Source organism: Lissotriton vulgaris, chromosome 3_1, assembly GCF_964263255.1.
Source record: "Lissotriton vulgaris chromosome 3_1, aLisVul1.2, whole genome shotgun sequence".
NCBI lineage: Eukaryota > Metazoa > Chordata > Amphibia > Caudata > Salamandridae > Lissotriton > Lissotriton vulgaris.
In genome coordinates, this window is record NC_141689.1 from 2131623015 (window position 1) to 2131648469 (window position 25455).

General features: G+C 43.9%; 1 protein-coding gene across 1 annotated transcript in view; it reads left to right on the plus strand.

The window, feature by feature from the left end:
* The window catches only part of ATP8A1 (ATPase phospholipid transporting 8A1), a 780070-nt gene that overhangs the window by 322704 nt on the left and 431911 nt on the right, over positions 1–25455 (plus strand). Inside the window, exons 10-11 of the mRNA XM_086963885.1 lie at positions 1825–1936; positions 23590–23752. Coding sequence (XP_086820011.1) covers positions 1825–1936; positions 23590–23752 — 275 coding nt within the window. The remainder of the gene's footprint in view (positions 1–1824; positions 1937–23589; positions 23753–25455) is intronic.

Consider the following 25455-nt stretch of genomic DNA (forward strand, 5'->3'; position numbering starts at 1 on the left):
TGATGTTACAGTTGCTATTCTAGCAACTAGGCGACCAGGAGTGTCTCACTTTTGTCATGAATATAGAATGTTATCATTCTAGTTGTTCATCAGACCTCTGTGCTGAAGCTACAGTAGAGCACTAGTAAATCAATAGACAAACTGCTGCTCCTTTGAAAATGCATGACTTACTCAACCTGTTGGAATTTTCTCACATGGATGAAGAAAGTATTTGTGAATTAAGAAAATATAGTGCCCTTATTTATGTTTCTGTCACACTAACCATAGGTTTCGTGAAAGAAACCTGTTTTATCTCAAAGATGGTTCATCGAATCCGATTAGAGGATCAGCACTTTGTGAAGTGTGAAATCTCTTTAGATCTGAGCCCTATTCTTAAAATTAGTATGCTGTCACCAATAAATAACATATTCTGAGTAAACGTTCATCACCCATTGTATATGCTCCATTTTGTAACCTTAAATACCACGCTTTACACTTCAATGTACTTCAGTAGGACAAAAATGCAGAAGTCTCATCACCCATAAATGTATCAACTTGAATTTTGTAACCTTCCAGCTAAATAGTACCATGAAAACCACACCCTCTAAAGAACAATTTTAGTATTACACCTCAAAAATGCAGGGTCTGATTTACAGTGGCTATAATATCCAGGTTAGAGATTTAGGGGCCGATTCTGATGTCAAGCGGTTGGACCGCTTGCTGTTATTGTGGCGGTCGGGAGACTGCCCGACAGGCATGCAGCGGTGTAACTTCCGTATTTCAATTTGACTGCCGGGCTGGCATCCGTACCATGGTGGGGGCATGCTGCGGCCGTGGAAAAGGGTTGCAGCACATGCCTCCGCCATGAAGCACATACATGCTCTCTTTGCCATGCACTGTATGTGCCCCCGGGGCCACTTTTCAGTGGCCTACGATGGCCGGAGGCCCTTTTTAGGGCCCCTGTATCCCTTTCTTACAACCTTTTCATGGTGGGGTTCCCGCAATGAAAAGGCTGTCGGAAAGAGAGATTGTAATCCTGACGACGGTGCCTGCCTTAACACCGCCACCATTCTGGTACGCTCCTCTAATTGCCACCCTGTCGGGATCTATGATCGGTCTAAGTATCTTGCTTTACGCTCACACCCGATTGCTTCTAAAAAAATGTAGGAACAATCTCATCTCCCATCTACAGAGATCTAAAAAAACAATTTTTAAACACTTCAGGACTTGCAGGGAAAAGGGCCAACCATAATGTCCAAGGGAGGCATGTTTCAAGGTAAGGTTCTAGGATGGCCTTCCTCTGCCCATATAGCTGGATTTGGTCCCCACCCAAAGATTCAGCTATCCAGAACACAGACTTCGTAAACTATATGTGTGCATTAGTGTTATTTATGCATTGAATTCATGTGTCTTAATCCATTCCTGTTGTGGAGGCATAGGGTCTGTTGTCAGGCTGGTGCAATTTAAGGATTCAGGAGCTTATAACATGTATCGTTAACATGGCCGCTAGCGTCCAGGGTCCTACTTTGATAAGAATTCCTAATTGTCAAAAGAGAAACGAACTGTGATGAACAAATCACAACGTTGAATTCAATAACCTGCCACTTAAAATGATACGTTTTCTACTAAAGTCTCAGTATGTTCCGAGCAAACGTCATCAAGCACCAACTTAACAAAACACTTGTGGTGGAATTGTAAGTAATTCTCCTATGTTTTAGTAACAGCTATACATCCCAGTTTTTCTAAGTTCACGTTTCAGCTTAGTTTTAATTTCAAGACACGGTTATTGTGTATTTGAAGCATGTTGTACAATCCTTAAAAATATTGCAATGTTGTTGACTCTAGAGCTGTGCCCCTGGGAGCTGACCAAATTCTTCTTCGTGGAGCACAATTACGGAACACTCAGTGGGTTCATGGAATTGTTGTCTACACTGGACACGATACAAAACTCATGCAGGTAAAAGAGGGGGTATATGTTTGTTATGAATAGGTATACTGGTTTGGTATGAATTGTATCTAAATCATGCCATTTTCATTTCTATGCTTCGTAAAAATGTTTAGATTAGTACTGGCCTATAATTTGCGAGCTGCAAAGCCTGAAAAATCGATAGCCAGTATAGCAAAAAGGAGTAAACCTGAATAGGAGCAGCAATAGAATGATAGAAATGTAGACAAAAGCCAGGCATTTCATTCGAAATAGATGTTGCCTTCTGGCATGACAGGGTTTGAATACTGTGATTCAAAAGGTGAAATAGAAGAACAACGGGAGGTGGTTGGCTCCTTCTAAATTGTGATTGCATTTCAGAAATCCGTGTATGTGAATAATCATATGCTCACCTGTACTGTTGCCAATTTTGTATCGTTTGTACATCAAAATCATAAAATGTTATTTATTTTGAGGGTGTAGTCTGGGAACTGTCTGCAGATTGTACAAATAAAGAGGCTAATGTATCTGTTGTGTGGTAGGTTTGTGTGATATGTACTATTCCCTGCATAGGAGTGGGTTTTACCCAATATGTTAACCATGTTCAGGATCTCTGGCATGTTGACCTAATATGCCTCATTCATATCCTTCAGATCTTACAACTATCTATCTGTGATACTTAACACTATTCTGGCTCATTAAGGGAGCCATTGGGCTGAACTGAGTTCCTTCCGTTTCCACAAGGTTATGCTGCTTATAGCAAATAGTGAATATTTTATAGGGAGGTAGCTGATCCTTTCACCATTCTTTTATTTTCTTTGCTCTTGAGAACCCATATAAGACAGTATCTGTTAGTCATTTATTTGTAAAATGCGAAATGTCGGCTACGGGCATCCTGGTCATTTAACTGTCGAGGAACGGGTGGGGTGTTGCAGAAAACACTCCTGATCTGATTTTTCCTGCTCAAGTATCCCCATTATATATATTCATTTATTTGAGTGCGCATTTTTCAATGATAAACACATTGCATTTAGTTTTGTCAGCACGAAGGTATGGTTTAATCTTTTGATCTGTACAATTTGATAGCACAGCAATTGTTTATAAATGTAATTCAAGCACTAAACAATGTTTGATACTGTTTAATACTTTCCATCAATTGTTTATATGTGTTTTAAGTCAACGTTTCATAAACGGGTGAAAATGTGTGTTGATTATTATTCTTTATAATGCTCAATAAGAATCCCATTCTTTAAAAAAAAATATCTGAAGAGTGTTTTTGAGGTAATACAAATAAGTGTTAGAGAGAGACAGAGAGAAATCATCACACTTCCCGGAGCTGTTTGATTGGGCTTGCGGAAACAGAAGCTGTGAACTGCCTTTTGGTCACAAGCAGGGGACCCTGGACTGCAAGACAGGCACTGCAAACCGGTGTGACCTCTGGCGTGATAGTCGCAGTGTGTAGCCCCTCTCTCCCTATAATTTCATACCCGGGTTTTTATAGTATCTGTTCGCCAATTGTATCCTATATTTAAAAAACAATGTAGGACTTGCAGACACTTGAGCATCAACAAGTGTAAACAATCATGGCGGCAAATGCATTTTGTCAATTATCATATTGATTATAGGTAACCAGCATTATTAAAAAACTAAAATGTCGTCTTAGACAGTAAGCAGACATGATGCAAACATTTCTAGGCATATCTTTATAAACTTCACACTTTCTATGAAAGAGATTGAAAGGTCTAAGGATAGACCGAGAATAGAAATTGTAGAATTGGATAGAACCCCATGATGGGAATAGAAAATATGGAATGGGAACTGTCACAGTATTCTTGACAATCTACTTTATGGTAAAGACCCTGGGATCCCTGTGTGTGCCAACAACAGTGGTGGCTGGTGACATTTCAAAGTGGTGAGGCGTAACAGTTCGGGATGAGTGCCCGGTAGCGAGTGAACGTAGCAAGTCCAACCATCATAAAGGGCGCTTGCGTGAGTTCTCCCTCAAGAAAAAATTGAAAATACAATGGGCAAATGGTGCATTTTCAAGCAAATTTAAGAAAGCAAGAGGGGTAATAAGGCAATTGGGAAAGTGTAGTTATGAGATCAATTAAGAGATTTCATATGCTGATGACAGAGGTAGCTGCTTATTCGGTATAACCAAAGTACTTCATAACAGACTTTGAGATAACAGTGCTGAGTACCTCACAGATTTCTATATTTATTCATAGCCTGGAGTATTACCAACTGTAATGCTACTCCATTTGCTGACCTCCTTAGGAGGTAAGGCTGAGCTGGCTTTGCTAGGGTCTCAACTTATGACCTGCAAGTCATTGCAGATGTCAGCAACGAGCATTAATTTACTGTCCCATCTTGCCTCATATCCACAAACGCAAAAGCATAGAGAAAAGTATGGAGAATAAATCACGTGCTGCTGACTGAACTGATCACAACTTCCTATGTACAAACAACAGCTACTTGAATTGAGTAAGTACACAAGTCAGAGTGATGGGTAATTGACATTGCCTGATTTACTTATGTTTAACAATCTTGGGCCCCTCCTGACCCCAATTCCCTTGTATAAAGTAGAAATGCAGTATTTATTGGCTGATTTCCTTAAACCAGCAAAATATTCATTCAAACCATGCTTCTCCTCCTCTTATAACAACATGGGATGTAAATGCTTTAATATTTCTCCCCCTTCGGGTTCCCAGACAGGTTTCTACTAGTAGTTAGAATCTTGGTGGGACTGACTAGCCTTTCAATCGCTGCAGCGATAATCAGAAAGCCTTTTGCTTTGGGTTATATACAACATTAAAAAGCCCAAGTTCTGCGGCTGTGACAGGAAGCACCAGACATTGTAAACTCTGAAGATCTGCTGCCTCAGGAGTTAGCCGAAACATTGTCAAATTCTAGCCCAATCAAATTCAAAGTCCATGTGACTGAAACAATAGACGACTACTGCACGTAGGTCCTTTTTGTCCAGAAGCAGCAACCAAACTGCAGTCACGGCTCACGGTGGGGGGAGGGATGTCGCGCGGGGGGGAAATCAAATATAAAACAAAAGCAAGCAAAACTTACCTCACCACCGCCGGTCCGGGTCCGTGCCACCTCTGCTCCCCTTGGTGCCGTCACGTTCTCACGATCGAATGGCAGTCCGGCAGCCCCTCTCAGCCAATCCTGGTGCTGCTTCACTGCTGCTGCAGCGCCAGGATTGGCTTGGGCAACAGGTTACTCTTCGCCCGCAGCACGCCCATTAGGAGACCGAAGGGCTCCTAATGGGCATGCGCAAAACAGCGCAAACACAAGTGCGCATGAGTGGGCACGGGTAAAAAATTCACCCTCAGTCCCCACTCATGCGCACTTTATGTTGCTGCCTGTTGCACTGCTGACAATCATGTCAGTCAACGTGACGCCAAACCGTCCACCCTGGGCGGTCTGACGTCATGCTGATTGACATGATTGTCAGTGAGTTCTCCCTCGGTGTCTTTCAGTTTACTTAACTTTAGAAATGCCGAGGGAGCTGCGGGCGGGCTGGGGGGCTAAGCCCCCACTCCCCAAAGGACGCACCGCGCCTGGCCAACAATGACTGATTTGACTTCTACTATAGATTGTAACCTTTATGAGTCAAAGATAGTTAATCTTTTCATGAGCACAGTCGCACAGGCCACAACAGAAAAGTGAAGTCTTTCAGTACTGAGCTCACCAACTTTAAAGTGCGGCTGGATATCAACACTAAAAGGCTGGACGATGATTTGTAGAATCTACATCGAAAGCTGATAGACTTGGAAGACCACAGCAAACACTCTCAAATTTGAATCCTTGGGATCACCCAGAAGGCAAAGTGTGTCCTCAATAAGCTCATCTTAGAACTCTTTGGAGCACAATTTACACCACCCATCAAATTTATATTGCATACAGTCTGGTCAAAAGTGCAGTGCAAGTCCAGTGTGTCCGGACCAATTATGGTCTACTTAGTCCATCACCGGCAAGTGAAACAGATACAGGAGGCAGTAAAGACGCTCAGCTACTATCAAAGAGGTGATCAGAGAATGCCATTTTCAGCTGACTTTTTTATGAAACAAATCCTATCAGAAGAGGTTTCTAGCACTGCGACCACTTCTTATTTTATTTATTTTTGTAACAAATTTTATTGGGTTTCTTTAAAAGCAGCATTCCATATGATAACATATACAGTCCATATCGGTGATTGTTTGGATCACATTTGGTAACCGCATATATGAAAATAGTGAGTCAGCGTCTTATACAGCAGTGAGTGCATAATGACAGGTACCATGTTGGTAAGTTGTGCTTACATTTAATAGTTCAACCCTGCTTTATTCACATAACAATTAACTAGTCTCTTGTTCTACATAAGTCCCCCTCCACCCCAGCGACTGGTGCTACCAGTAGTCTCTGCTTACGTGAAGGCCCTTTGTAGGTGATGGTGTTTAGTGATGGGGGGTGGGTGGCTTAGGTACCTATTGATTAGAGTTCGTGGGATGGCAGATATCAGAAAGATTTTATTGGTACCCATTGTGTTTGTGACTTCGCGTGTAGTGGTGGTAAGGCAAGGTAGGCAGGCCGGCAAAAAGCTAGTCAATACAAAACTGACTGGGTCTAGAGCTGTGTGGGTGTAATCACAGCATGCCACTAGATGTTGAAGGTGTCTGGAGCCTTGAAGGACTCTAGTAAAAGGTCCCAGCCCATTGCTATAGGTCTTTCCCGTAGGCCTGGCACACTTCCCGGCAAAGAGCACCACTCTGTGCTAGTCCCCAGTGCCCCACTTCTTCTTTCCATGCCAATACCCTGGGAGGGGGCGGCAGATTTCCACCGTCAGGTGATGCTGCGTTTGGCCAAAATAAGCGCTAGATCTGCAAATTTGGCCTGGACTCTGTAACCCTTTCTCCGTGGGTAGAGATCCAGGAGGCTACTTTCCACCATGTGCCACGACGTGCCCCCCACTACTCCTCCAGGGTCGATGAGATCTGGCTCCAGTATTGGAGGAGGGCGGGCCAGGTGCAGAGCATGTGATGCACTCCGACCACTTCTTATAAAAAGGGGATATTAGATTAGGAATCCTTGACCATGCAGTCATTCTGGTGACAAAAAACTGCAGAACACAGGAATATCAACACCCTGCTGATTTAATAAGAAAAAAGAGACCCTGGAAGAGATTGCAGTGGATCTGCATAGTCAGACACCTGAGACAAGAGGTACTTTGAACAGATTGTAAAAAGTCCCCCCCCCCCCCCCCCCCTACCCGCCATATAATAATTTTCAAGGAAAGACCTAGGCATGACTTCCCCTTCCCATCAGAGAAGGCTTCTTTTAAAGTTGGAGAAAAATCCAGATCGCCCTTCAAATCTTATAATAAAGAACCTTAAGACACTAAGTCATGCTGCCCCTGTACTTGACACTTCTTTGCCCAGGTTTCATTACCAAAGTACTATTGATGGAACTTCGCCCTACTATAAAATGAGACCTAGAGTGTGAGCGGTGGATGACGCATTTGCCGGAATAAAGCTAATTGTTAGTTGTTGCTTTCTGACCAGGTATCACTTTTTTCTTAGTACACTACCCTGGCTGTTCTCCACCATTCATAATACTGTACACATGTTGGCCTGCTGAAATTTGCATTGAGCACCGGCCTCCATTGAGATCTCTGACTGCCCTCTCATCTGATTCATGTAATATCTCCCTTTGTCAGGCAGTGGGCTACGTTGGCCTTATTAAAAGATTTGACAATGTGGCCCTTGAATGACATTGATTTTCAGGATATTGTAAACTGTAGAAGGTACTGTTATGTCTTGATATGAAACACGCGTATGTGGTGTTTTTAAAGGAGACACGCCTCTCTGACTCTGAATTGGAAAAGAGAAGGTATTGGTTATGGAAGGTGTTCTCATCTTCTGGTCCGGAGAATCGTACAGAAGAGCCAGCATCTGACTCTCCAGGCCATATAAAAAGAAAGTGTGGAGAGGGGTATCTACATAACCGGCTTGCAGCAGGCAGTATGCAATACTGATTATTGTTTTAATTTATGCTCAGCTGGTTTAAAAATAGAAAATCTTCACTAGGTTTCTCAGACATTTCGTTTAAGCATGGATCAGCAAAAGTGGTTGCTAGGGATGATTGAAATGTAGTTCCAGATCTGATACTTAATCTTACAAGCCCAGCCACTGAGAACAAATCAAGTGACAGAGATTTGCTTCTAGAACATTGACAGGATTTTTGTTGTTTGGTCTTGTTTTACTAAGATACATTTTCTTTATTTTTCTAACCTGGGTTTGTGGTTTTTTCCATTGTGTTACTGTAATTAATTAAAGTGTGCACAAATACTTATCACATTGCCTTTTAAGTAAGCCTGACTGCTGTGTGCCAAGCTACCAGAGGGTAAGCACAGGTTAATTTAGGTTGTGTATCTGACTACCCTGACTAGGATTGTGGTCCCTACTTGGACAGGGTGCATATCTCTGCCAACTACAGACGCCATTTTTAACAGGGTGGCATGTGGCCCACTATGCAAACACTACTGATCTGACCCTCAACACCATCACTATCCCTCACAAACCTCTATATTACACTGGAGACCGTGGGAATCAACAAACTTATGAAACAATGGCTAGACACTGCTGTGTCTATGGCCAAGCTGTGTATATAAGTAAGTGGAAGCCAAGACCTCCACTCAATCAGGATGACTTGCATATTGGTTTGAGGCTCCTGGCGTCCCGTGAAAGTACCATATATAAGATCACAGATCAGATCCAAAACTTCGATATAGGAGCTTTGTAGAAACATTGTTATACAATTTTCCAGGGCATGCACCTTTTGTGCATGGTGGCCACTCCCTCCTCCACCCCTGAAAATCATTTTAGCTACCTTTCAAGAGTTGGTGCTGTATCAAGAACATGCCATTTCAAAAGAGAGCGAGAGACTGATGTGTTCTTAAAGTACTTTGTTTTTGAAGACCCTGGTTTACTAGTGGCAGGGAAGCCGCTCTTTTTCCTATATAGCTTTAGATGACACTGATCCCGTTTTTTGACAACTGCTATCTTAATTGTTATGATAGTTGTGAGTGCTGATCAGGGACTCATTTTTTTCTTTATGCTATGTTATGTTTAGATGATGGTCTGTCAGACCCACGTAGTATGCCATTGTATTTGGTTTACCTACTTTGCAATGTTATACTCTTATCCTGAGTGTAAAGCAGATCTGATTTGTTTGCCAACATTTTTAAAAAATTCGACACAATAAAATAATAGCCATTGAGGAGTGTTTAAGGCTAAGGTCTTAACAAAAGGGTTATCCTGGATCCAGTAAAACTGTGATTCTTATCCACATCCCTAAGTACAGCACAGGGTTGCTTACATTTTTTTTAAACTACAGTAACAAATTGTGGATCCTAATTCCCAGATAGTGAATATGTAGACATTTATGCACACAGATTGAACTTAACTCTGTGGATAATCTGCATTTTTCGCAGTACTGGGCAACATTTATTTTCCCGGGGGATGATTGAAGATGGGGCAATTAGGAAGGTAAGGAACACTGCCAAAGTTGTGATTTTGTGGTTATTCACTTACCTACCCACTATGTTTTTTCAGATTTCATGTACTTGTAGTTCTGGTAGACACGTCTGGCCATAGATTCCTCGCCTTTTAGATATTCCTCAGGTGTCAGACTGGATCCCTGAGCTTTTTCAGTAGTACCTCTGCATGCCTGCAAGGTGGCACCTTGTTAGGTCCGCACTGATGCCATTTCGGAAAGGACATGCATAGCTTATGTAGGCGTCACTCCCTCGTGCTGATGTCATTCCCTTTCTTTACGCGCCATCAGATACAGATCCAGAGCTTCCTCTTGTCATCAATCCAAAAAAATAAAAGTTTCAAGCCCTGTAGGAACCGTCACAAACAGATGTCTGCGACGGATCCCCACCAGGCAGGCCTGTTGTGTCTGGGGTAGAGCCACAACTCTAAGACCTGCTGAGATGCTCCGTTGGTAAAGCTAAAGGCCATCAGGGAACGCAAGGCAACACTCTGTAGCCAAGCATAAGAAAGCCCAGCGCAGGGATCGCTCGAAGTCCCTCTCAACGTTGAAGGTTCGATCTAGTTTCCGTAGTCGATGGAGCCGCTCTAGACGCCAGTCTTCATTGCAAGAAGTCAATGTGGAGTTCTGCTCCTACTTGGCACTCGCACTCCCCTGAGCAGGTGCGTGGGCAGCGTCAACAGTCTTGATCGCACTCTCGAAGTCGGCCTACTTCACAGCCAGTTCCTACACCAAATAGAACAGGTCAGATCAGCTATGCTGCAGCTCTTTGATTGCTCACTGACTCTCTCTAGTGTGCCTTCGGGTCCAAGGAGCCAAGAGGCTTTCCACCTGTATTATAGCCAGTGAGTTTGCCCTAGACATCAGCTGGTCCCTTGGAGCCCATCATGCCTCCGGCTCCTATTCCGTCATCGTTACTACCGGCGCCCAAAACTGCACTAGGCCTGGGTTTGTCAATGCCGACCTCGCCTCTTGAATTGGTGGCCCGATGCTAATTTGACACTGGTCCAACTTCCACCAATGTTATGTTTGAATCTGACGGAGGCACCCATTTCTACTCTTGACTTACCACAAGGCAGACACCATTCTTTGCATTCACTCTTTTGAACACTCTGTTAACGATTGTGACCCCTGTAATTAGTCAGTTCAGCTTATCAGGAGGACACCTGGTTTGAGGACTTGCAGGAGACAACTGGGCTCGACACCTTTCTGGAGATAGCTCTTTCTCTCTTCCTGGACTGTCCACAGAGGAATCGGTGTCCTACGTCATGGTCGTGCTTAGACCTCAAGCTCTCCATCTTGTAGCTAAAAAACAATGTTTTGATCGAAGACCTGCAGCTAAGCCAGACTTCTTCTGAGCCCCTCCTGCCCTTCAACGAGGCTCTGATGGGCACTCTTTTGGGCACTTGGGCCAAGCCCTGCTCTGACCTGCCAGTCAATAGACAAATTACCAAGGGGCACTAACCAGATTCAGGTGATCCGGATTTCTTGTTCCAGCACTCTTCCCCAGAAAGTTCATGGTGCAGGCTTCCACTAGCAACCCAAACAACTTTCCTACCACTTCTATTGATAAGGAACCAACGCAAGTTCATTCATTCAGAAAGTGCAGTTTTTTATGCACTAGTTTAACACTGCATTATGTTCCTGTCTGTTGGGCTTGTGTAATCATGCCCTCGGGTATTCAATGGCACATGTCCTCCCTGGTGTGCTTTTCAAGGTGGTCGTGATACAGCCAAGTTCACAATTTGTTGTGGTTGGATACCACTGCTTCCATTGGGCGTGCAGTTGACACAAGCATTGACATCTGCAGCCATACATGGTTGCGCTCTGCTGCGTTCTCTGGCGATGTTCATTTCTCCTTGGTGGACGTGCCCTTTCAATGGGATTCGCCTTTTCAGGGACAAGACTGACTGACTGGAGAGTAGGGCTACTACTTGTTCTCTGGGTCTTTTTCATCACTCATTACCATCCACACCAGATCCAGTGCTCCTTCTGTGGCTTTGGCAAAGACATCCTTGACCGCCAGTCTGTCCTGCCCCTCTCAACAATCCCAGCAGTTTTGAGGGAGTGGTCCACCACTCCTACAACAAATAACAGGGTGCTGCTCAGCCCACTAGCCCCGCCCACCCACAGCCCCTCATGCCAAACCTTTTTAGAGTACTCCTACAGGGCCACAGCCACCGGGTGGGAGGCAGACTCCACAGATTCTATCCCAGTTGGCAAGTGATCACATCTGACAGGTGGTTACTACAGGTTGTTCACACAGGCTTTGCCTTGATTTTGTCCCTGCTGCACCGTCCACTGTCCACACAATGACTGAAGGAGAGCCATTTCTCCATTTTGTAGCAGAAAGTGCAAGCCACTTGGCCAAAGAGGCTGTTGAGAGGGTACCCGTGCCAGAAGTCGGATTTGGTTGTTATTCCCGCTACTTTCTGGTGCCATAGAAGGACTGATACGGTACACAAAAGTGAGCAACCCAATATACCCTTGAGGGTTTGGGCAATAGATATGTTATGGTAATTAGACCTTCAAGGGTTTTAATTGTCTTAATGTTTCAAATATTATTTTAAATATCTACAATTGTACGACCTGATATATTGGATGCCGTTAATGCACAACAACTGTGACAAATGTCTTTTTAAGTCAATTTCTGTTTGTCACTGAACAGTGATCTTTTTGAGAAAAAAGAGAGCAAAAGAAAGGGTGTATATGAAAGAGTATTCGGATTTAATATTTGTTACACGGGTACATGATAGATATACAAAGTTGTAAGAGAACATACAAATAAATTGATCTACAAAAATTCTCTATACAACAATTGCAGGAGCTTTTCTATCTATTTACAATCTAATTTATTATCCAGTAGAAAAAGCAATTGTCGACGTTTCGGTCTCTATTCTTGCGTTTCCGAGACCATCCTCAGGACATAAAAAATCATATCTTGGGAGACCCTAAAAATAACAAAGATGCCATTAAAAAACCATCTAAGTATCCTAAGTATCCTATGCTTAGGAAATAAGCAGTTATCAAAATATAACACCCTAAGCTCTCAATATTTTATAAAACAAAATACATTGTATATCTATTTACATATCATTCTAGAATTTGATTTAGAATTATCTAAGTTACACATCCCAAATGGTTACATCCATCAAATGCAATCATTATATAGATGTCTATTTCACAATTAAATTGTTTTCTGATTCAAGACAAAATGATATAGTGCCTTGAATGGTTTAAAAATGACCTTTCAAACAAAGCGGTTTGCATGATTCTCAAAGCAGAAGGATAAAGAGTCACTCATGATTGAACTGTGGTTACATTTACAAGAAAACATTGGTTTGTAGTACTACCTCAATTTCAGTTATTAAATAATGTCTATATCTTTTGGAACAATGTAATCATTATTTACTGCATTTACTTTAAACTAGAGCTTCAAAAATTCTGTCTTGGCTTTATGATTGCATTTGATGGATGTAACCATTTGGGATGTGTAACTTAGATAATTCAGAATCAAATTCTAGAATGATATGTAAATACATATACAATGTATTTTGTTTTATAAAATATTGAGAGCTTAGGGTGTTATATTTTGATAACTGCTTATTTCCTAAGCATAGGATACTTAGATGTTTTTTAATGGCATCTTTGTTATTTTTAGGGTCTCCCAAGATATGATTTTTGTGAATCTCCAGGCCAGAAATCTGCACACTTCAAAAGATTAAGCATATGATATGTAGATTTTTGGCGATCAAGAATAGGGTTTGTGAATGAGAACTCACAACATTGGAAAGATTTTCTCGAAATTAACTGTGTTGACTTGAGCTTTTTTCGGTGGGTCAAGCCCTTAAGGCTAGGCTAGGCCAGGGAGGGATATAGCCAAGGTGCAGTGTTTTGCCAAGCTGCTGAATGGTTACCTCTTTTCTCAGTGTTTCTTGTGGAGCAAATTCTCTTAACCAAGGGTTAGCTTCTTGCAGTGTGTAAGATGATGTCTCGACAGTTATTAAATTGGCCAGCACGTGCTCGGAGAAATGCAGGTCGAAGAGGACAATGCTTTATGCGGGATTGGTTTCAGGCACATCAAGGGCCTTAGAAAGATAAGAGCCTTTATGGTAGATGCAGCGTTTGCTCAGGCTATTTTATTGGAGGGGAAAGAAGGTCAGAGGCGTTACTTGTGCAGGAGTTTAGATGTTGCTGTGTTCCCTGCAGGCCTTTACTAGGTGCTTTCATTTCATGCTCCAGAAAGCTAACGATATTTTCCACTTAGAGTTTTTTCCAAGTTCTAATGGTTCGATTTTCACAAGACACTGAGACAAAATCTTCATCTTGCTTGTATCAGAAAGCATAGTGGAGGGTTAGAGGACCAGTGCTCCTCTGGTGTGGGACAGTTTTCATAGTTGTCTGATAAGTAAATTGGGCCTAAAGTTCTGCCTCATAGGATGTGAAAAGCATTTCAACAAATGGTGTCTGGGAGCTGCGTTTCAGAGATCTAAATGTTTGGATTGCAATTTTTGTTAACTGTAAGTACCGCACAGATGCAGCTCTCCTGCTATAAAGGCCCTCCAAGAAAGCGTGTTGGAAACAGTACATTGTCAGAGCACTGCACAGTATTTTAACTTTGCAAAAGATAGGAATAAACAATAGGTGATGAGTATGAAAATTAATTTAGAAATGCCACAAATATCCTCTAAACGAAAACTATGATTAGAATTAACATTTTTATGAGCCTTAAGTTTGGCCAACAATTCCAACTTTTTCTGAGTATTTTTAAATGGGAGGTAGCAGCGCTTGTTACTTACGTCATTTAGAAATAGCAGAAGTTTGGCACTTGTAGGCAATATGGTGGCTAGGTGCCATCCGGAAGAAGGAGCTCTGCTGAGTTCACCGTTTTATGGATACTCATATCTGCATTTGGACTGACAATTTCTTGATATGAATGAAGTATGTATGGAGTTTCTTTGTTTCCCTGGCTGACTGTGCTGCTAGAATCTTTGGAGTCACCGGAGAAGCACTCAAAGCCGGGTCCCTTTTGATAGCACAGCACTGCATATCTTACTAACCATGCCCTGGCATTCCCAAGGATGTACCGTGGCGCTTCCAGGCACATATTGGAGGTGGATTTTGGATGCCATCTGAGTGCTGGCTTCCTTATTACTCCCTTGAGTTTCCACTGAGGTCATCATGACTTGATTTGAATACAGGGGCCGGCCCTCAATACATGGAGTTAGCTAGGAGCTAACTTCTACTGTGCTTTATAAGAAAATTGCCAACACTGAACAAGCTTAACAGTAACTCTAGCAGATTAAAAATACTATGTTGTGCCTGCAACAAACTGCAAACATTTGGTGCCTCAGTGCTTTGATCTTCCCGCACAATATGGTTAGGGCCAGTTTCAAATGTGATCCTTGCCACATGAAAGTAGATTTACTTACGGATTGGTGCCTGGCCCTAGGATGAAGGGTACAGGTAAGGACATGGGGCAGTGCTAGAAAATGTAATTGGCACCGAGTAGCCTTTCAGAATATGCCAGTCATAAGACAACCTCAACCTCCTCATTTGACAAAGCAAAGCCGGTTCAAGGAACTTACACCCTAGCCTCGCAGAACGCAAAGGATTCTGCTGCCAAAGTGGGAGCACGCTAAGAAAATAATATCAAGACAATACCACACAACTCAAAACCATCCAGTTAAGCCTTTGGGGTAATCTCTTCAAAGACATTAATGCCGTTAAGTCAACCTCCTGGACTTTGCAAATTCCAGCTTAACCAGCTCAATAAAATGCTACATTAAATTTTAACCTGTTTCAGGTTCTTGATTTCGCATCCCATCATGATGAAAAAACAGTATTCAGGGTGTCTCTTGACAATTCTTCCTTAGCCGATCTTTTGACAATCTCTTCCACCTCCTACACTGAAGAATTGGCTAACTGCAGTACTAATTCCTCAGCTTTAGTATCAACTAAATCAATGTTTCATATGATCATTAAGGTGGTTTGCACCATCAAGAATATCAGCTTGCACAAACTGGGAGTTTCAAAACATTGACACAAATAGTGAATTTCATGGATGAGCAAATTACTTAACTCATAAAAGCTAAAAAAAATTAAAAAAAAATTAAATGACTAAAGCAGTAGGGAAATATCAGAAAAACATGAACCACCAGATTCAAGTCAAGTCAAGTCAAGTAGTTTATATAGCGCGCTACATACCCAGAGGGTCTCAAGGCGCTTGAAGAAGGGTGGGGAATTACTTGTCGAATATCCAGGTTTTAAGTTGCTTTCTGAATGCTAGGTGGTTTTGAGTGAGGCGAAGGTGAATGGGGAGTGAGTTCCAGGTTTTAGCTGCCAGGTCGGAGAAGGATCTTCCTCCCATGGTGGTTTTGTTGATGCGAGGAACAGCAGCAAGGGCTTGGTTGGAAGAGCGTAGCTGGCGGGAGGGGGTGTAGAAGGAGAGTCGCGCGTTGAGGCATTCGGGTCCAAGTTCGTAAAGTGCTATGTGTGCGTGGGTGAGGAGGCGGAATGTTATCCTCTTATTGACAGGGAGCCAGTGGAGGTTTTTCAGGTGACCAGAAATGTGGTCTTTACGCTGGATGTCTAGTATGAGTCTGGCAGCTGCGTTCTGGATGCGTTGTAGTTTTTTCTGGAGTTTTGCGGTGGTACCGGCGTATAGTGTGTTTCCGTAGTCCAGGCGGCTTGTAACCAGTGCGTGGATGACCGTTTTCTGGTTTCGGTGGGGATCCAGCGAAATGTTTTTTTGAGCATGCAAAGAATGTTGAAGCAAGATGATGAGACTGCGTTGACTTGTCTGGTCATCGAGAGTGAGGAGTCAAGGATATCGCCCAGGTTCCGTGCGTGGTCCGTTGGGATGGGTGCTTTTCCAAGGGCCGCTGGCCACCAAGAGTCGTCCCAGGCGGAGGGGGAGGTACCTAAGATAAGGACTTCTGTTTTGTCTGAATTCAGTTTTAGACGGCTGTGCTTCATCCACTCTGCTACTTCTTTCATTCCTTCATGTAGGTTGGTTTTGGCGGTGTTAGGGTCTTTGGTGAGTGAGAGGATCAGTTGAGTGTCATCAGCGTAGGAGATGATATTGAGGTTGTGTTGGCGTGCGATGTTCGCGAGGGGGCTCATATATACGTTGAAGAGGGTGGGGCTGAGTGAAGATCCTTGTGGCACGCCGCAAATGACTTCAGTGGCCTCTGACTTGAACGGTGGGAGGCGGACTCTCTGAGTTCTTCCGGCAAGGAACGAGGTGATCCATTCAAGTGCTTTTCCTTGGATTCCGATGTTTCTGAGGGGTTGTAACAGGGTGCTATGACAGACTGTGTCGAAGGCTGCAGAGAGGTCGAGGAGGATGAGGGCGACTGTGTCTCCATTGTCCAGTAGAGTTCGAATGTCGTCTGTTGCTGCGATGAGTGAGGTCTCAGTGCTGTGTTTGGCTCAGAAGCCGGACTGTGAGGAGTCGAGGGATTTGTTGGTTTCGAGGAAGGCGGCGAGCTGGTTGTTGACTGCTTTCTCGATTACTTTGGCCGGGAATGGAAGGAGCGAGATGGGGCAGTAGTTTTTGAGTTCGGTGGGGTCAGCTGTGGGTTTTTTCAGAAGGGCGCTGAGTTTGGCGTGTTCCCAGCTTTCCGGGAAGGTGGCGGTGTTGAGGGAGCAGTTGATGACGTCTCGAAGGTGTGGTGCTATGATGGAGTCTGCTTTGTTGAAGATGTGGTGAGGGCATGGGTCAGTGGGGGATCCTGAGTGGATGGAGTTCATCAGGCGGATGGTGTCCTCCGTGGAGATTGGGTTCCAGTCATTAAGGATGTTGAAGGGGGGTGAAGGTTCGGCATACGGTTGGGAGGGTTGGTCTCCGGTTTGGTTGTCGAAGCTGTTGTGGATGTCTGCGATTTTGTCGTGGAAGAACGAAGCTAAGGAGTCGCAAAGGGTTTGAGAGGGAGTGATGTTGTTGGAGTTGGCAGTGGGGTTGGTAAATTCTTTGACGATATTGAATAATTCCTTGCTGTTGTGGGCGTTGTTGTCAAGTCTGTCTTTGAATGCGGCTTTCTTGGCTGTCCGGATCAGTTGGTGGTGTAAACGGGTGGCGTTTTTGAAGGCGTCCCTGGTGCTGGTGTTTGGGTCTTTTTTCCAAGCCTTCTCAAGGGAGCGACAAAGTTTCTTGGATTTCTTAAGATCATCGTTGAACCAGGGGGCGTTTTTGCTGCCTAGTTTGATTTGACGTTTTTTCAAAGGTGCTAGGTTGTCGGCGCTGATGGTTAGCCATTGAGTGAGGTTAATGGCTGCTTGGTTGGGGTTCGATGAGTGGGCAGGGAGGTTTTGAAGAAGCGATGAGGAGATCTGGTCGATGGTGATTTTGTTCCAGTTTCTTCGCAGAGTAGGGTAAGGATGGTTGTGGGTTGTGTTTTTTTTGTAGACAAAGTGAACGCAGCTGTGGTCCGTCCAGTGGAGAGTTGTGGTGTGACTGAAGGAGATATGTTTGCTGGAGGTGAAGATAGGGTCGAGTGTGTGTCCTGCATAGTGGGTAGGGGTGTTAACTAGTTGTTTGAGTCCGAGGTTAGCGAGATTGTCCAGAAGAGTGGTGGTGTTGTTGTCGTTGTTCTTTTCCAGGTGATAATTGAGGTCTCCTAGTAGAATGTAGTCCTCGGAGGGGAGGGCGTGAGGGGTGATGAAGTCAGTGATGTCTTCACTGAATTGTGATCGGGGTCCTGGCGGTCTGTAGAGGAGGGTGCCTCTGAGTGTGGTCTTGGGGTCGATGTGGATCTGGAAGTGGAGGTGTTCGGCGCTAGCGAGGTTGACGTCTGAGCTGGTTGAAATGTGGATGGAATTCTTATGGACGATGGCGATGCCTCCTCCTGTTTGGTTGGTGCGGTCATTTCGGATGATCTAGTAGCCTTCCGGGATGGCTATGGTGATGTCTGGAGCTGATGAGGCGTTCATCCAGGTTTCTGTTAGGAAGGCGACGTCTGGAGAGATGGTGTCTAGTAGATTCCAAAGGTCGATGGCATGCCTATGGACCGAGCGGGTGTTAAGCAGGATGCATTTAAGGTGGTTGGTGTCGGATCTCTGTTTGGTGTTTGTGGATGTGGAGTTGGTCTTGGTGCCGTCAAACTTGCAGGAGTTGCATGTAAAGGGTCCATGGGTATGTCCAGGTGCGGCTTGGGCGCAATTGGGGAGACGGCCAGGGTTAAGTGCTTAGAGGGTGGAGGCATCGTATGTGATGCGGGTGGGCTGGGCATTGCGGGACCAGGGGGTCTGGCGCTGGGCGCGGTCCAGGCGCGGACGGGCGTAGACGGGCTTACCTTTGGCGCACCTTCGGCGCGCATGGGGCTAAAATGGGATTAAAATCTTGGTTTGTAAATTTGAGGATCTAGAAATTTATCTAGCCAAACGTTGTCTTGTAGGTATCCCGGAAGGAGGAGAGATGCTTCAAACCAGCATCATACCCTGGATTATCATTTTAACTAAAATTCCTGACCAATAAACTGATCTGCTGAAACAATCCAGTTGTAATCTCTCCATTGCCTGACGACACGGAGTTCCTGTTATACCTGCCGGTGCTTGTGGGCAGCATCTTCCCAGGCAGGTGGCTTCAAGTTGGAGACCCTAGCACCAGTAGATCTCGACTGGTGCAGGACAGGTAGCTGCAGCAGGGAGAAGGACTCATTCTAGCATCCTTTAACTGCTCAATCCTGATGCCACAGTTCGTTATCCTTGCCTGCCCCAAATGCTGGATCCCTGCAGATTCCTTTCCGGACGACAGTTCTACGGAGTAGGGGAGAAGGACGGGTCAAAGACTCACCAGCAACCTTATGGCCTTTCTGGGAGATAAAGACAGTTGTTTATCCGAGGGCTTCTAGAAACCTTTTAATGGGTCTCTAGAACATATTCTAGTGTTGGAATTTATTTATTTCCTTTAAGTAAATCCAATATGGATCAACACCTTATCCCAGTTTAACATGGGAGTTGACCTATGATCCTTTTTGTCATGTTCTTTTCTTGTAGGTCCACTGTTTAGGACTGCTTTTTTCCCCGTTGCGGCATCTCAGTGGTTTCAGCTGGTTAAGTGCCCATCTGGTCTCTATTTTTGGGCCTAGTGTTTTCCCTTTGTTTCTGTGGTATGTTATGTTTCCTGGCCTAATTCCTTATTCCTATAAGTGAATAATGGCCCTGCCACGCTTGGAAATCAAAAATATCTTTCTACAATTATGTCTCTCCAAATGGATGAGAACAGTCAACAAATGAAAAAGCAAATTACACCTTATGTCCAAACCAAGAACCGCAAAACTCTTATTAATACTGTTCGCTTATAGTATTAACCCCCAGGTTCTGCACTGTACTGGGCTACCCCATTGTTTTATATCGTTAATTCCTTATTCCAGCTTAAGTTCCCCAGGAGCAGCTTCCGGGGAAGGATCCTCTTCACTGGGACTCCTTATGTGGGAGCGCCGGGGAATGTTCCACCCCTGCCCCGTAGAACGCTGAAGTCTTATGATCAGCTAAAAAAAACTAAGTGACCAACTGGATGAGCTCACACTCCAATCTGGGACCTTCATTCTACAAGAAGATAAATATGTTGAGGAGAGTGAGTTAGCTGGGGAAGGTTGTGAAAGCTTACAAGGGGGATTCCGTGGTGGGGAACTTTAACCGCCTGACATAAACTGCATGTATTCTGAAAGCGGTGGGCTCATTTGGACAGGCGAAGCCTTCCTCAATTTTGGCTCTCTTTGGGCTTCTATTGCAGGCTGGAGGTTGTTTTGCTCTGCTGCATTGACACAAGTTGTCTGTTTGGGATGCTTTTGCCTTTGCAGCCTCCTTTACCGCCCCCTCTAGAATCTGTCAATGCTTTGCCCCACTGAGCTCCCTGGAAACCTGTGACTGACTGGCATTACACAACCCACCTCCATCTTTTGTTATTCTCCCTGTTATTAGCCTGCCAGCCCTTTCATCGACCACTCCTCTTTTAAAAACATGCAAGGATTTGAGCTTAGTAGGTTGGAACATTGCAGAACTGGCCTCCAAATTTAGCGACCCAAATCGGCATTTACTTATCAGGAAGTTCAGCGTAATTTGCTGACAGAAAATTGGAAGCACTTAAACCATTTATTTTAGTAGGGGTATAAATCTAACTTTTTTTGTGGCTTTTGAATCACGCCCTCGGAGATCTAAAGGAAATCTGGTGATATATGTATCCTTGACTCTGAATGGTTGTGTTGTCTAACTTTCTCAACGGTGGTCAATACTGCAAGATTTAGGAGTGACTTTATCGGGTTCCCTTGATTTTTATTTACTGAATTTTTATAACTGAAACTCTGGCACCCAGCTTGCTTCCAATATTCAATATGGGGTTTCTTTTATCGACCTATCCGAGAATGAGGACTATTCACCTAATTTTGTCTTTGCGGGTGATTTTAATATACACTTATGCGAGTGCCCTTTTGCTCCGTTGAAGGAGAGGGAGCGGCCTACACATGGAGCATTTCTAGGGAAGGTACTGAGCTAAAAAACATCTTGTATACAAATAACTTTGTCTTCTCTATGGACAAGCTGACCTATTCTTATGCTTCGCAAATTATTCCCACATTTAGGGTCGGAGCTGCTACTCTATTATAGACATTGTTTATTTCAGCACATATTATCTTATTGGTTTCCAGTTTTAATATTTCACATATCACTTTCAGCGACCATATTCCTGTTCCACTTACTTTGCAGGGGTGGCAATCTATTCATTCTTGAGTTAGGATGTGCTCTTCGCCCAACTGATCAGGGAAAACGCATAAGGAGGGCAACAATTCAGCCTTAACATTTTAAACGCTCTCTATTCAATAGTTGTGCACAGGATTTTGCGAGTTGCCTTGACCTGTAAACTAGTGACTACACGATCTTAGTAGCCCTCAGGAATATTTCCAACAAGGCAGCAGCACTCCTATCTCGCCCAGGCATTAGTCCAACCCTTGCCAACCCTGGTTGGTTCAACCTTTTGCAGGCTTTAAGTCACGCTCTGAAAGCTAGCCCTAGAGATGGAAACCTTGTGTTTGATTCCCGTTTGATTTTTAAATCGGAAATGTAACAGGGCAAAGATACCCTGAGGGAACAAGCACAGGCAATTTTTTGCAGGCATCCATGGGGAAGAACAGCTCTATTTTCTGGTGTATAGTCAACCAACCATGCCTCACCCAGACGAATGATACCATCCTATGCCACCACATAAATGCTGATTAGTGGGTCGCCCACATCGAGGAAATATACAACTGCACACACGTAGGGGAGCTGGTCGAGATAGACTTACCCACCTGCGGGAGGGCAAACCTGGCATTTAACCTAGATGAAGTTACCCATGTGCTCTTAGGTCTCACACGTAACAAAGCCCTGGGCCATGATGGCATACCCCCAGATTTGTACCTTAGTGATGTGGCAGTGTGGGGCCCTGCATGAACCCAGATCTTAAATGCAGTAGTTAGGGAGGGTCCACCTCCTTCTTGGTCCATCTTTGTTATAGTAGTGATATTTGAAAAGGAGGATAAGGATAACCCACAATGTTATATACCAATATCCCTTATTGACTCTGACGTTGGGGTCCTGGGAAAGGTTTTGCTGCCAAGACTCCCTAGCTGGGCAGTGGAGAACAACTTTGTTTCTGGCCTGCAATATGAATTCAGGCAAGGGGTGTCCACATCGGACCAGTGCTTGAACTTGTACTTCATTATTAGCAAGCACACTATGGCTCGCCCGGGTCCCTTCATCTGGCCTTCATGGACCTTATCGCCGCTTTCGTTAGGGTCAGTAGGGATAATTTGTGGGTTATCGTGGACCCAAGCCTTCACTTATTAAGGAATTTCCATGCTTGTACCACAGCCTCAGTTAGGTACCAGAAAGCCAATATGGACAACTTTAAAGTTGGTAGAGGGGTATTCCAAAGGTGCATACCCCTTTCTTATTTTCTCTGTATGTCAATGGACTTGAACAAGCCCTAGTGTCCGAAGGGACGGACTGTTCATACCTACCTTCCTTTTCTTTTCCGATCCTGCTTCATGCGGGCGACGCTGCCCTGATGGCAAGGACCGCTAGGGGCTTACAAATATTGCTGACACCTTCACAGATTTCATGGCAAAGTTAGACTTAGCAGTTAATCCCACTAAATATTTTGTGATGATGGTGGGCTCTGGCTCCCCTAGGACTCAAGCCTTCAGTATCTGTAACCCCAACCTTTCCAAAGTCCAGGCTTTCCCCTACTTAGGAAAATTGTTTGACTCGAATATTAACTTAAAGCCCTTGGTGGCAGCCAAGGAAGCAGAGCTAGTTGGATCAATTGCTGCGGTTTTCAGTTTTGTGACCAGATTGAGTAGTAAACCACTTAAGTTCTTGTTGAAGATATACCAGTATAAATGTATCTCCAAGGCTTTTTACAGTACTGATATTTGGGGCTATGTGGAAGGCAATGGTCTCCTAGCCCTCCGCCCTCTTTTAAGCTCGATTAGCCTTTGGACAAAGGAGAAACTCCACTTGAACAGATTAATCCATCTTGACGACACACTTAAAATACCATGGATCAAATATATTAAGGATACCCTCATGACACTGGGGAGGGGAGAGCTGTTTTATGGTCAGGAAAGTGGCTGATAAAATAAGGGAAGGAAAACGTCCTAGCGAGGAGATCTTTGCATAGAGAGAAGACCTAACTGGTAAAAACTACGGTTCAGAATTTTATATTGTTGAAAACCACACCGTTTTAGGAGCCATACCTTGTTTTTATATAAAAACATTAGAGAGCTCTATCTGCTCACTTGGTTTAGGTTAAACCTCCCAAATCTGTTGCTAGTTTCTCCCAAAAGATATTTTAATCATGGGGCTCTGCGACTGCAACACAATGTCTCCGCAGGACACAAAGGGCTCAATTTATTTTCAAGCGGGAGGGTGGCAAATTTCTTTCCACCCAGGGCACTGTCGTGTGTGGCAAAGGCTGACTCTGTTAGCTAACACATTTATTTTCTCCCAAAAATAATAGCCTTATATTCCTGGCTGGTTTGGTTGTTAGGGGCGCACTTGGGGTGGAAGGGTATTTTAGTGACTTATGAAAAGGATCATTTCTGGAATATCATGAAACTGTGTCTGCTATCAAATGATCTTGTTTTTGTTTAATTTTATAGAATTCAACGAGGCCACCCCTAAAGTTATCCAACGTGGAACGGATCACAAACATACAGATTTTGCTCCTATTCTGCACCCTGCTGGCAATTTCATTGATCTGCTCTATTGGCTCCTCTATATGGAATGCGAAGCACGAAGGAGACTGGTACCTTAGTTTGAATTGTAAGTCATAGTTTGGTACAATGCAATGCTTTGTGTGGTAGAAATCAATCTTTTTTACAGTTTCAGTCATCAACCAATTCTGGGCCCTTTGCCATACGTTTTGTTCAAAGTAGAACTGTAAGCAAATTGGTGATTTGTCCTATTTGTATGAACACAACGAATTATGTGCTTTGCAGTGTGCTAAATAGAAAGCATTTTTGTTGTTCTGATATCTAAATTAGGTCAGTTTGTTGGTTATTTGTTTAGAGCTGTGGTCTTCGCATCACAACACACAACGCCCTGCTCTTGATCTGTAAAAGAAGTTAACATTTTCATACATTAGAGAAACAAATCAGTGGCAAATATTCTATATCTTGAAGCAGTGTAGCAGTAATTTCCCTATGAGTAGTTCTTTTGTGCCATTTTGATCATAATCTGCTCCTCGGGGCATCATGACTGTGGAGTGGATTCAATATGTTTTTATTGGACCGCCAATATGACAAGTTTTACTGCCATTATATTTTTGTCCACACGCTATTCTTGTCACTTGTTTGGATTGAGTTCCACGAGAATTGAAAGATTTGTGTCGAGGAGACAAAACCCAAACCTTCCTAAAGTATATCTATATATTACCTTCTAACCCTGCCACCAAATCTTCATACATATATACACATTTGAATTTGATGTCTGCACATTCTCTTGCAACAGTACTAAATGTACTTAACACCCACAAACTCAGGTTAGTGGGTATTTTCAACATTTTTGTATAGTGTTTTCTACCCCATGATCACATGTAAAACTGTTCCTGAAAAAAGTCACTGCAGAAGGAAGGCTTGATTTAGACGTAGGCAGAACTCCTACCCCCAGCTACACCCTCCTCCCACCTCCCCCAATTAGGGCAGAGGAGCGTCATCCCCCCCGCTAGTGCAGCAAAAGTGAAAATTTCAATGGTAATAAAAATAATTAATATATTATTTTTCACTGCTTCCACCCCGAGAAGTGTTCGGGGGCAGGGCTGCTGCTGACTGGCAGCAGTGGAGTGGTTTTCACTCCACCAGTTTACACTGCATATGTCTCTTTGGCCAGCTGTCTTGCAAAGGCCAGCCTGACATGCGCAGTGTATACCTCTCCACCTAGCTGTCCTAGATAGCTGGGTGGAGAGCCGGCACAGGCACCCTGCGCCTGCTGGAGCGTTGAGGCAGCACGCTCCAGCCATCCTGGTGCTGCTCACGTGCTGCTCATCTGCAGCATGAGAGCTCCACAAGGATTTGAGGTGACGAGAAAGCGTAGGTAAGTATGTTTAAAATTTTTGTATTCGGGCCCGCTTATAGGCACTGTGAGAAACTCGCATTGCCTTCAGTCTTAATACCAGAGCTCTCAGTAACAGACCGTTATAAAATCTGTTCACGAGTCCTGATTGAGAGATTTGCAATGTGAGCCTAAAGGCATTGTGATTTATCACACTGCCTGCCACTGGGTTTGGCACTGGCTACACGACCCTCGATTTTTCAGGGTCACCGATCGCCACTGCCGGCCCTGCTAAACCCATGGTTTTCCCGACTTTAAAAATTGGGAGAAGCGCTGCGTTTACATCGACAAATTCAATGTTGGCTTTGGCAGTGTAACCCCTTTGACTTGGTGGCCCATCCACCAGAGGTTTGCCAGGACACCCGTTTTCCCTGCCTGTGGCCACCATGATGTTCAGGCATTGAAAATACAGAAAT